The 13,734-nt window shown below is 35.5% G+C and overlaps 1 protein-coding gene across 1 annotated transcript in view; it reads right to left on the bottom strand.

The window, feature by feature from the left end:
- The window catches only part of NEK11 (NIMA related kinase 11), an 81,260-nt gene that overhangs the window by 36,923 nt on the left and 30,603 nt on the right, over positions 1–13,734 (bottom strand). The window contains 6 exon segments of the mRNA XM_008633981.2: positions 4,237–4,372; positions 5,195–5,288; positions 6,901–7,020; positions 10,673–10,758; positions 11,261–11,339; positions 11,420–11,569. Coding sequence (XP_008632203.1) covers positions 4,237–4,372; positions 5,195–5,288; positions 6,901–7,020; positions 10,673–10,758; positions 11,261–11,339; positions 11,420–11,569 — 665 coding nt within the window.

Raw genomic sequence — 13,734 nt, forward strand, 5'->3', positions numbered from 1 at the left:
AAAATTTAATGCAGATTAAAGCTATTGCATAAAAGACTTGCAAATAAGCAAAAACATTTTTCATTTGCTTCTATTTACAAAGGTTTAGTATTCTAAGGAACACATTAGTGGTCTAACTAGCTGAAACAATACAGTAAGAACATTTACTGTTCCAATGATACACTCAACATACTTCAGTTACTTACTTAATATGGCTAATAGTAATCATAGAAGTAATTTTTTTCTAGCTCTTTCTTAGCCACTCCATTGTCTGTCTTTTTACATATAAGGGGAATATTTGTTTAATTTAGACAGTGTGATTAAAGATGAAAAACTGTTAAGAAATTTATTATAGCAACTTCAGAGAAATAGAAGTTTAAAGCATATTTTTAAAACTTCACTATTGCAAGTAATGTAAACCATGCCCATCTCTCTGAAGATCTGCAGTATGAAGAAAAGTAATAGCCAAAACAAAGGAATCCTTTGATCTAGCATGCATGCCAGCTAGAGAGACAAAGTGTCAGAACCAGGATAATATAAGAACAAACACTAGATGACTGAGAAGTGGAATAATGGAAAAGGAGAAAACTCAAAGAACAGAGTTGTGAGTTCAAAACTTAAGAGCATTAAAACCAAAATAATCTATTAAAAATTCTGAGGTAAGAGCTAGGAAGCACCATACGGAAAGAATAAGGACGGAAGGTCCAGGTATGCTACAAGTGACCACAGTTAAAATGAATGAACAATATAGAAGTGTCATGTAGAGGTTTATGCACAGGAGGAGATAAATACTTAAGCTGCAAGGCAATAAGGCAATGCATCTTAAAAATTCTGGCATGAAACAGCCAGCAGTAAATCTAAGCCAGAAATCAGAAGGTTCATAAAGACTGCAGTATTTGGCCAAGCAGCAGCTTTCTACACAGAGAAGCTGGGGAAATTTACAGAATGCATAAAACAGGTCAAATTCTTTAGGAAAAGAACAGTATGAGTAGATGTCTCTGGCAGTACAGTCTAGACGTAGTAGTCAGATTGAAGCTTGTACTCTTTCCATGGAACAGAAGCAAACGATGGGAAAGTGGTGGGATTGGGGGACAGTGCATTCTCTCTAGCAGAGCACCAACAGGAGCCAAGATAATGTCTCTACAGAGACATTACGTGTGTTACATGCACAGCTTCCTCTCTTAGCTTATTAAAACAAAAATATCATGACTTGCTATTCACATAATTTTTCACTGCTGCCCACTCACAGGTTAAAACTGGATCCCCTTCTTCTCATGCTGAAGTAACAAAAGAGAAGAAAAATTTCAAAGTGATTTCTGTCTGCAAAAGTTCATGTTTCTTTGATTTCCCCTCTCCTCAAGTTCTTTATGTCCTCCTGAGGCATAAAGGATGCTGCAGAACACGTGCCTGAAATCCCAGAAGTGAACAGGCAGAAAGGCAACAGCTGCTCAAGGTGCACCAAAGCTGGTGCAGCTTTGCAAGTGCAGTAAGATTTAAAAATCATCAGTCCAACAGGACTCATCAGCATTCTTAGCCTCTTTAGAGAAGAATAAATTTGCACAGTATTGCTGGATGGCATAATAAAGAACATGGTGTTGAAAAACTAAAAATTTTGTTAAAAATTTTGTTTAAAAAAACAGTATTTACATTGCCTGAAGCATTTCTCTTTAGGAATAAGAATCAGGTAATTTCTTTACGTTCTCAAGAACTTGTACCAGCTGTAAACAATCTTGAGGAAGCTTTTCTGTAGTACAATGAATTCATCTCCACATCAAAACCACAGGGTCCAATCACATCTTTCATATTCCAGAAAATAAATGTGCTTGAAGACTAACAAATTGGTCAGCTGTAACAAATTGGTCAGCTGATTTCAAAGGACTCTTTCAAATGTCTCTCAAGTGCACAGGGTTGCTAGTTAGAATAAAACAATGTTCAGAATATCATTGCTGAACACATAAAACAAACATGGAGAGAAGCTTAAACTTCTCTGGGAAGTCTGTAGCAGCTGAATCCTTTTGTCATTGCTAAAACTTGTCCACTGTTGAGTCCAAAACCCCAAACTGTCATAGTGGGTTTTGTTTATCTAAGTAAACTGCCTTATTTTTCCCAACTTTCAATTGAATGTAACTACCACTACTAAAACTGAATCAAGATGACACAGTATTCAAAACTACTTACTAAAGCTAAACCTTGAGCTTTGTATCTGGCACCTTCCACAATGACGTAAAACTGTGATTCATAGCGCTTTAAATAACTTTCACTGAAAGAGGAGCGCAAGGTGTTTTATTCTCTATTCCTTTCCTTAATCCTTTAATAGCTTGGTCTTTCAATATTCCAAGCCCTGCTATTCAATTCAGCTCATGCTGCAATTTTTATAAGGACTGCAGGTTATGAGCCACAGACACTCTCACCTTTCCTCTATACCTGCTGGGTCTGGGATACTATCCCTAGCTGTTCCTCACCAGCTTTTCTTGAGAGCATTTTTCAGGTCTGCCAAGAAGTAACTTAAAAGTTGCTCCTGCCTTTTATCTCCTTTCTAAACAGTTTTTAGTTATTAGTTGTAAGTAGGGAGTTTGTTAGTCTTGTTTTTACAGGCTTACTTCTTCTGCTAACATAATCAGGGTCAGCAAGATTCATTAACATGTAAGACAATTGCTAAAACCATTTTATAGCCTTGCTTCCAGTTTTTTTTCTTTTATTATTGTATAGCCATTGATCAAGAACAAAATTCTGTTGGAAAATCAATAGCTGGAACAGTTTCTACATTTTCAAATACAAAGGTGAAATTAATAACTTAATAATTAGACATGTAGGATATGCATGGTTGCACTGAAATGCTTAAGGAAAAGAAGAGCATGAATACTGAATAGAGTAAGTAACAGCTTTGACATCAGCTTTAGGAATAACAAGGTATTCACAAAGAAAAGAAGAGAAACTATGTAATTTCTCTTGCCTATCCATAACTCCTTTTTGTCATGAACTCCTCCGTCAGAGACTCTGGCACAAGCAATTAAACATGCATTCAGTTTTGTACAATGGACTGACCCAACTTTTGCATCACAGATATAAATGCATCTCATTCCTGTCATAGTCTAACAGCTTAATGACCTCTAAAGGCAGAAAAATTCATTTCTTTCCTTCCAAGCATGTTGTTCTGTTTCTATCTAGGAGTCTCTGTATGCTTCTCCAAGTCCATCTCTCACCCATGTTTACTGCTTTCTCTCAGTCCTCCCTTGCACGTTTCCCCAACCTCCCCCCAGGATGTATTTTTAGCAGCTGGGTTCTCTCCTACACAGGTCATCTCTCCTCATACTGTGAAACAGCAAGCCAACTACACAGACACAAATGAGGGTACATTGAAGGAAAAAAGCACCATTTGCTATTAAAAAAACCCACCACAAGCAAACTGATTCTGATACCTATTATTTAATGACCTGTACTTTCACAGATGTATGTAAACCAACACTAAAAGGCATTGTTGTTAGAGAAAAGTAGTCTTCCTACTTTAAAGTGTATTCATGCATACTTGCAAGATTCAAATCTGATTTAAAATCTTTCACCATAATAGTGCTTGCACAATGATTTTTAAATATTTAAGAGCAAGACAGTACTCCAGAACATTGTAGGAAAAAACATATAAATCTGATCTTAAAAATATTCTCCTCATTAAACACAAGGTTTCCACTTTTTCAAAAAGCCTGACTATTTTTTTGTCTATATCAGAAAAATACATGTTATATAGTACTTCATATTCTTTAGACAGCAGCTAAGTATTTGAGGACAATGTAGATAAGCAGAGTTTAAAGAGTTTTCATTGGCTTCTCTCATTGTTAAAGATAATGGCATCGAAGTGTACCGAAGGTGCAAATACTTTGAATTCTTGTACTCCTTTTTTCCCTGGAGAGGTAAGTTAGGAAATGCTTTTCTAACGCTAGTCATTTCATGTGTGTAAAGTTTAAGCTATTTCCTTCTAATTCAGTATCTCATTTGGAGGAAGTACATTCATTCACCACTATCTCTGCTCACAGGTCACTCGAACTTTGGGAACACAGACCTCCTGCCGCATAACCTTGCTATACATCAGCTGTACATACATCCACCCAGATTAATTTCCTTCTCTCTTCCCCATTTTTTGACAACTTTACAAATGTGACCACTTTTTAAACTGCAGTTTCCCCACCACATATTAACTACAAGGGACAAATCTTTCTTTCTTGATAGGAATTTTCATTTCAACATCAGATTTTGAATTCTCACCGTGGCCTGTAAGTTCAGACATGCCAAGTTCACTTGTCTCATTTCCACTTGGTTCATCATGTCCTGCGGACACACAGTCGCATGTAGTGGCTGGCTGAGAATGAATGAGGGGTTTTGAAGTCTGCTCATCAAATTCCTTAGTCAAAAAAGGATCACAACACAATGGTTGCCCTGATCTACGCAATTCCTGGGATTTGTATTAAGCAAATACTAAAATAAAATTCTAACATTTTTGTAAATGATCAGTAGCGACTCAGTCATAAGCAGAAGCAGGTTTAACTTTTTTTTTCTCTAGACACAGTGGGAAATGGAAACCAGAGGATATGCAAAAGAAAAGATAGAATACAAAGCACATAAAAAACTGTTTCTGCGATGCGTTCACCAACTATTTCCAAACTGACCCTAGAATTGGTGCTAGAATTGAACTGGCTCATCTTCTGTTGCAGATAGCTTAAAAGCAAAGGACAATTTATTCTAGGAGTCATTCTAAGCCTTCATTCTTACTAAAACACCGGTTGAAGCATTAACATTCTTAACCAAATGAAAGGAACCCACTGCCATGCCAAATTAGAGTGTTTAAAGGATTACAATTCTAAACATCTTGAAAAGAAATGTATTTTGAACTTCAATGTCATATAGTCAGTAAAAACATTTCAGAGAGCAGCTTCAGATTTAAGAAAGGGTAACTTAAGGGTAAATTAAGAAAGGGTAACTTTAGAAAATAAAACTGCAATGAACAGAGAGCTTGTGGAACCCTATGTGAATAACTGAATGTACTTTGCCTCATCATGGAGCAAGAGGTTCAGCTAAGCAGTCCAGACTTTGATGCACTTCCCAATTATTAGTCTCACTACAGGCCTGTGCCTCTAGTGCTAAAGAAACCATGTGGGAAACAGAAAAGTGTTATACGCTGGGGGTACACATAAATGAGACCTCCAAAACAACAGCCCATACTTACATGTAGGACATTGACATTCAGCTGCTGAAAATTACGGGACCTGAATTCTTGCATTCTTTTGATATTTTCTTGATATTTTTCTTCTGCCAGCCACCTGTAAATACAGAACACTTGTATTTAGAATGTGATATCAGGGCGTGCACAAAGGGACCTTCTAAAAGCAGATGTGGAAAATCAAATTCTGTACTGAGATTTTCATGTTGCCAAATATTCATGGCATCTACTCAGGTTTTAATGAACACAAAAAGAGATTTCTGACCTTATTTCCAAACACTACTATATTTTACTTTCACAACTTGCATAACATAATTAAGAAATAGTAAATTATTAGTCCCAGTCTTTTCTATTTCTTCCAAAGATCTTAAATACTTTGGGCTTTATTCCACCATGTAGTGCAGGGACCTTTCAGCTGTAGATAGGCATGCAACATTTGTGTTCTATGAACTCTTCCTCTGGGGGACCATAGTTGTTAACTATGGTTTTCTGCGTGGAACCACTTAAGAGGGGTGCTATATTAAGCACTTTTTCCAGCTTCCATTACTATATTCCCCTTCCATCCATCTCTAGATTTGCACTGCTGGAAGCAGATCTCCTGTCTGAGAAGGTACCATTTTTGCATTGTTTCCAAAACTTTCAGCCAGTCAGTTGACAATGATCTAGAGCTCAATGTAAATCCATTTTAAAGATTCATGACTGAGAATAAGGTCTGAATAGTAATATTGCCTTCATATTAAAAACAAATATATTTCATTTTGGTTTTGTGGGAAAGAGAAAACATGAAAATCTCAACAGAAAACATCAAAATGCAAGGCAATGAAAATGAAAACCAAACTAGAACCATCCTGCAAGTAGTATTATTTCTTAATCTCCATTCATTTTTAAAAAGTGAAAGAGACAGACTTCCTATTTATAAATTTCATATTAGTACAAGAATTGGCCTACCATATTACTGAAAGCACCATGCAGAAGAGGTGTTAAATTTAATACTTTCTATACAGTGGTTTCAGTTCAAGGAGGGGTTTGTTTTCTTAAATGAGAATAAATTTATGTAGCAATGCCAGTCAGACACAAGTGCTCTTCAGACATATTTTCCAAAAGGACATGAAGGTCTTAGCTTTTTCCTTCAAATGTGTCATCAAAACAGTATATTCCGGTTTTTATTAAAAAACCCAAACAAAGCCTTTCAGTTGTTTCTCAGATTCCATCAGAAACTGTACCCAATCTCTTCCAAAAATTTTATTATGTCTCACTTAATAAAAAAACCCATAAATCATAAAGCCTTTACAACAAATCCATTACCCCTTTTTGATCCTTTGACAAGACTATCTATCCTCTGAGCTATTAACTTCTAAAACCTCTGAGGCCAAAACAATTGACAAAAGCTGGATTGTAACTAAACGTCCAACTCCTCAGACTGTGCAATTCTTAACGTAACCAGTCATTCAAAAAAAGGCTCCTATTGTAACACATCTGAAAATCTCTCATATACTTATTTAACCAGAAACATGGTACTCAAAGCACCAGTTTTGGGCTAATGTTCTAATTTTTTTCCTACATAAATAATTTGTGCTATTTATTGTCATCCAAAATCCTCATTGACTTTGAGTAGCTGAAGTCCTGTTTTATTTTTATTTCTACCTTGAAAATTCTAACTCTCTCATTAGACTATTGGGTGGGGAAAATTGCATGGTTAAGGCACAACTTACTTCAACTTCTTTGCTTTCTCATCTGCAGCATTTAACTTCCTCAGCCGCATTCGTCCCCGCGGTGTCATTTTCTGTACTTCAGAAAGTTCCTGCAGAGTTTGCAAATGAACTTTCTTCTGCCTGAAATTGAATGCAAGCAAACCTATCTTCATATAAAAATGTAAATATTCAGTATTTTGACTGGATATTGAAACACAGTGACATTTCAAATGGAATAATTAGAAAGCCTCTGGAACTATAGCAGACTAAATAGACTTTAGTTTGGAAAGCAAATGCCTTTTTTAAATTGAAATATTTAAACTTGGATGTATGAAGAACGTGAATCATTTCAGGTGAGGATGGAAAAAGGTAGATTCATCTCCTTAAAAGAATAAATACTGAAGTGCAGTGAAATATTTACCCTGTCAGGCTTCATTATTGGGCATATTCCAAGTACAAAGGCAGTCTTTAAATGAGAGCCATAATACTGCTTGTACATTTCACATTGATTGCTTCAAGCTGTCTAGAACACAAGAGAATATTCATGTGTCTTTAATGACCGATACAATTATCATGTTGTCCCCTTGAATTTCTGGTCCTAATCAATAATAACAGTCCACAGGTAAAATGGTCTCCATAGACGATCTCTGAAAGCAGAGCATGAATTACTGACTTATGTATTTCAGCTGTATTTATCAACAGAGGAGAGCAATATTAGTAGCCCTTTATCAGAAAAAGGACACTAATCTCGGATTTTTATCTCACATACTACAGTAATTAAAAATTAAACCATAGTTTGAAATGTCTTGGCAGTCACATTTCACTTACACAATACATATTCATTATACCAACTATTCATTTCAAATTACTTTTTTGCTCTTATGAGATAAATTCACTTTTGATAATCTCAGAGCCCCGGCTTGTAACCATACAAATTTTAACACTGCTTCTGGACTATCATTTTGAAATCAGGATTTTAATAAATGAGCAGAGATGATTTCATTATGTTTTTCAAATAGTGCAAAGATATGAATATTAGTGTGAAATATGAAAGATTAAGGATGAAGACAAGAAGAGTTCAATTATAAGAATGGAACTAACTCTTCAAGTATGAATAATGTAGACATATTTCTTGTCTGCTGTAAAAAACTCTAATTTAAATTAAAAGAATCTCATGGGAAAAAAAGCAATTTTTCATTCAAGTTGAAACTGAACTTGTACAGCCTTATACTTACTTAAATATTTAAAATTTATTACTGGAATGAGAATAGATTAAAGTAAGCCATCAGAGGCCTTTACTAGAAGAAACTAGACTCAACCTTTTTGCTTTACATGGCAAAAAGAATTCCTGGTGAGAAAAAAGTAAACATAAAGTAGCAATGGTTGAGGAGAACACCGTAACAATTGTTTGTACACTCACTGAGACTAGAGTATTGCTGCATTACAACAGATGTGGGGAATTCACTATGTTTAATTTTTTTCTCCTCCCCTTTTTCCTCTCTGCCATTTTTCAGGTATTTTTAGTTCATTTTGCCTACCTCTTTAGATCTGGGATAGCAGAAATTATCTGGCATTTTGCTTACAAGTACAGGCAGCTAATGTTCTCAGAAGTACAATGAGAGTCATGATAAGATTATGGCTTCTTTCATAGTTCAAACACTCGGGCAAAAATAATCACACTGTAGCACAAGTGAGGATAAGTTACAGTAAAGCTTCTCCTAGGATTTTTTTTCTCTAATTGATGTCCTGAATTTTAAAACCTCAAGATAAATTGCCATGCATTTCTTCACAATTTATAGGAACTCCGAACCTCTGCACGGAAGCAGACCTTCTATTTCCTTCTAACAATAGTATAAGAGCATGATGTTTGTAGTTAGAACTACTTGCTCTTCCTCTCAGAGACTACAGCCTCGCTTTTGAAAAAGCATACTTACAGATTCTGGGATATACATAAATGTCCTTCCCACATGCTAGCTCTGTCAGAAAATTATGTCCATTTGGAAGGCGATGAGACTCAATACATTCAAGCTAATGACAATGGATCAGGTATAGAATACAGTACATATTTTACAAAAAATACAAAGTGGTTTTATCAGTCTGTTCTAGAAGCATGGGGATATTTGAAGTCTGGATATATATTCTGCAGGTAACAATACTGCTTCCCCAAAGCAGATGCAATGGTTTTGGCACATATAGATCTGAAATCTTGTGCCCACAAGATAAAGGCAAGAATTAAAATCTTCTTGAAGATTCTCATTCTCTGTGTTTCAACAAGCATAAAATACTGAATATAATTCAGATAGAGTTGGCATAGTATCTGGAAAAGATTTCAGTGCCCCAAAACTATTCAAAGTATATCTCTAAGGAGCATCTCTGTAGTTAACTATTTAATTCGAAAAGGAAGGAATCCTCTCAAAGTTAACTGAATTAACTTGAATATATATATATATTGTTTCATTTTACATCCAGGCTTGCAAAGTTCAACAAAGTATTTATACTAAAGGTACCTATTCATACCAAAATGGAAAACTTTGGTCTCACAAAAAGACAGAGACTCATCTGTCAACAAGGGACACCAAGGACAGAAATGACAAGTAGAAACCCAAAACACAATTTGCAGAGATGAGAGCCTACAGATACACCACCAGCAGTTAAATTGGATAAAATTGTGTACAAAAGACTTTGCTATGCAGAATTCAACTGTCTGTACTCTGCTTTCTTCCTACCACTGACAGCATACACTTTGTTTGGAAAAGCTGAAGGTGGTGACCTCTCCTGAAGGGATGCTTGCAAGCAGCAGAATTGGCAGCATCTGCAAAGTGATCACAGCTGCAAAACTGTGGGTCGTGTATGAGAGCAGAGGTCACAAAACACAAAGGTAAAAGTCCTATTGCCTCAAAGGCACTGCCAGTTCTGGATTGTTTTAATCTTTATTGCTGTTACCTAATAACTCAAATTTCAGAGAGCTATTTATTTAGAGGAATCAAGAAACAGGGATGTTCATTGCTTCCTCACAGGATCACAAACTTCTGGTTTTGTGCTTGCTAGCTCCTAACAGAACAAAACCTGTACAGAAAAGTCAGGGATGGGGAGCAAAGGGGAGGGCGAGTTGCCCATGAAACTGCAGAGCTAATTTACAAAGGCAAAGTTAAAATGTCCATGCTGGAATTTGCTTTAAACATTGCAGCATTGTAATTTAATGCAATTAATTAATTTAATATATATTTAGTGCCTAAGAGAGAGCTCATGTGTGAAGACACTGCTGATGTAAGAGTCAAGAAACACCACTACTCTTGATTTCTCACTGTAGTTACAAGATAAAAATAACAGTATCCTACAGAGGTATTAGATGAATATCAGTTTAAGTGTACAAGTTTAAGTGTATATGCTTTTAGTTTGGTGTCATTTAGGAAACATAGCTTTCACATTCAATTTTTAGTAGGTACAGAAACAGCAGCACTATAAATGATGATGACCTAACTAAAATGACAGCTTAAGCCTCCAAAATTTAAAGACAAAGGTCATGATTTGTACACTGAATTAACATAAACATATACTGCACATGCATGTGCAATTTACACAGTCACATAATAAAAAAATTACATCAGCAAATCTTTTTTACTCCCTAAATCTTAATTATGCATCTCTCTAATATGGCTGCTCTTTTGTATTTCTGGGGAATAGGTTTGTCTGAATATAAAGCACTATGAGATTGACACAAGTGTTAATGACATTATTTGGCAACACTGTAATTTCATATACTACTGCCCATAAAACTGTTAAAAATACTTACATAGCACCAAAAATGGGAGCAGTTTCTTTCCGCCAGTTAAGTGCCTTGTCTTTCACAGTCACATTTGTGAACTTGTACTGTATTTTCTGCAAGGAAGTAAAACAGAAGGGGTATCAAGACTTGATGATAAAATTATCCAGAATCTTCAGCTATTACCCAATACCATCCTAATATAAAAACTGCCCGAGCCGTTTCCTTCCCCCCCTTCTTAGAAAGCAGAATAATACAGGCACTGAAGCCTGGGCAAAAAAGAGCAAAAGACAATGGTTTTCACTAAAACTATGACTAACCAGAACAGTTTAGAGATATATACATGCAGGCCCAAGTGATCTACATTTGTTATGCATAAATGTCTGTTTTTCTTATTGCTCAAAACACTTAAGAGCGGATACATTCAGCATGTCAAGTGATGAGGGCTTCATTCCTCAGTCATATTTGTACCACAGTTCTGAAAGTCCCTTAGATTCATGTTCCCATGAACAGCTATCAAATTGTTTTTTCCTCAACATGTTTTCCCTGCCTCCATTTTGCCTTTGCAAAATACATTCTCAAATGGCAAGTGGACAGCTACTGCTGTTTCTTACATACCTTGAGTTGTTCATCAATATAAGGGGATTTTAGGATCTCTGATGCTGCTGGTCTCAATGAAGGATTCTTACTTAGCATGCTGAAACATTAAAAACCAAAAGGAGTTATTAAGCAATTGTTCAAACTTACTAAAACCTGCTAAACAAGAAAATAACATACCTGCATAGCACAGCATTCAGTTTGCTTGTATATCTATCAGGAAGAGAAGGTGTTTCACCTTCCACAATTTTTAACACAACAGATAAAAAATTCTGTCCAGTAAATGCATGGTTCATACAGCCCATCTCATACAAAATGCATCCCAGAGACCTTGAAGAATGAACAAATAGGAATAGTATACATAGTATCTTTGAAAGTCACATGCATAGTGACATTACAGTAAGTAAAACCTCAATTGTATGCCCTTTTCTTCTGAGAAGGATATTTCATTATTGTGGTGTCCTTTTCACCTAAAATATTTTTATTCAGATCACAAATTTATAAACAGGATAAATCATCATTCTATTTTCATAAGTACAGGCACAAATTTGTATTCTGTATATAAATATATATAATCATATATATATATTTAAAAATAAAGTAAAATCCAATTATACTAACTACTTTAAATGATTACTCATCAAATGAGGAATAAAAATTTTAATTAGTGACTGGCTGAGAAAACAGTTTAGCAGTGTTTAGACATAGGTCTGGTTACATTTGCTCTGCAAATTAATTTCTGACACCAAACTGAGGCGAAAATTCAATTTCAAATTAAATAATGCCACTTTCGAAGAACAGAAATGCCTTCCAGTGTGATTTCACTAACTTGGCAACATACTCAAAATAGATTATGAAATGAATTTGTACTCAAAGAAATTTGAAAATTCAGATGAGAGTATCATTATCATATTGCAACATATAAAACTAGATTTCCCCAAAATTTTATTTGGAGAAGAAAAGAAGAAATCTGAACATGTAGGTCTGGACACGTACCTAAGGACCAGTGTTATTTTAAAACCCTTAAAAACCAGGAGGAGTGACTGCAAACAATTTCAAAAGGCTCTCTGGTTTACCATCACCTTAGTCACCGGTCCTAATGGCCATCATAAAAGGTCACCAAGTTGAACATGTTAAAATAAACACTCTCATAATAATTTTACATAATGACTATTCATAACAGTTTGCACTTCAGTTGAGTTCTGTCTGACAAATGATTTTTTAAAAATAGGGGAGTTGAGTTTTGCAGGCTTTGGAGGATGTTCGGTTTTTTTCTCCAGCCAGTGGTCTGACTTGATCAATGATTGACTTGATCAAGGTCATAGAAAATGCTGGTGAGAGCCAGATACAGGTCGAGGCTCATCTAAGTAACCAGTTTAAATATCTTTATATTTGACTGTGGTATTTATAATTTAATCTGTGATTCCAGAAGAAGTAAGAAAATAAAGCATAATGATATGAAATATGTATGGGTGAATGGCTTTCAGGAAAGGGGTATAAACATCTTTGAAAGCAAATAATGAATGAAGTTTCAATTATTCATTTTGGTTAAAAAAGATGAATTGTTTTGGTCCATCTGGAAATAAAAGAACAAGAGCAAATAATTTTAAAGCTGAAACCCAGGCTCTTCATACGATGCAAATAAGAAGAGAGAGAGTCACTGGGGGGCTCCACTCGCTGGTACTTTCAAGCAAGTATGTGAAAACCATTAGCAGAGCATTTTTGCTAAGAGCCAACTAAAGAACAACTACTGAGGTAAATACATAATTGCCTAGGTTTTTTAAAGATTATAACTGTCAAACAGCTTGCAAACTTTCAAAATCAATAAACGCTAACACACATGATTATCTGTATTTATGATGTATGTTCAAACTCTGAAACAAGATAATTACTACACGAGAAAATACCTAAAGCAAAAAGAACAACAAAAACCCCCTACACACACAGCATCTGAAAGCATCAAATAAAAATGGAAATCACCCAGAGAGAAGAAAAAAGAAGAAAAATCCCAACCTGACAGACTGTACTATAACTCCTTTTTGCAGAATCAATCTGTTTTGGAAGCTGCTTGATTCTGGCAGCTAGAAATTGTTTAATGAGACATTAGGAACACATGATTTGACACATCAGGGAAGCTGATTTATTCATTTAGTTTAGTACTCTGACTACACCTGAGGTGGAGAAAGATGAAAAGAATGCCCAGGGCGTTCTGCTGCAGCCAGGGCTGTGAACCGATTACCCAGGGAAGATCCCATCTGTCCCATGAAAGAAAAAAATAGGAAAAAAAGTTAATAAAAATGAGGGAAAAAGAATAAGGTTTTTTTCTGCAGGATCTAAATCTTTGAAATTAAATAAATATCTCCTAAGATGGGAAATGCTGCCCCAGGTGCCAGAGCAAGGCTATTTCTTCCCAAGAGAGCTGCTGGGCTGCAAACACCCAAGGAAGTAACTGACAAGCTTTTGGCCCAAAACTGCTTTTCTCAGTTATGTTTCTA

This window comes from Corvus brachyrhynchos, unplaced genomic scaffold (genome assembly GCF_000691975.1).
Source record: "Corvus brachyrhynchos isolate BGI_N302 unplaced genomic scaffold, ASM69197v1 scaffold94, whole genome shotgun sequence".
NCBI lineage: Eukaryota > Metazoa > Chordata > Aves > Passeriformes > Corvidae > Corvus > Corvus brachyrhynchos.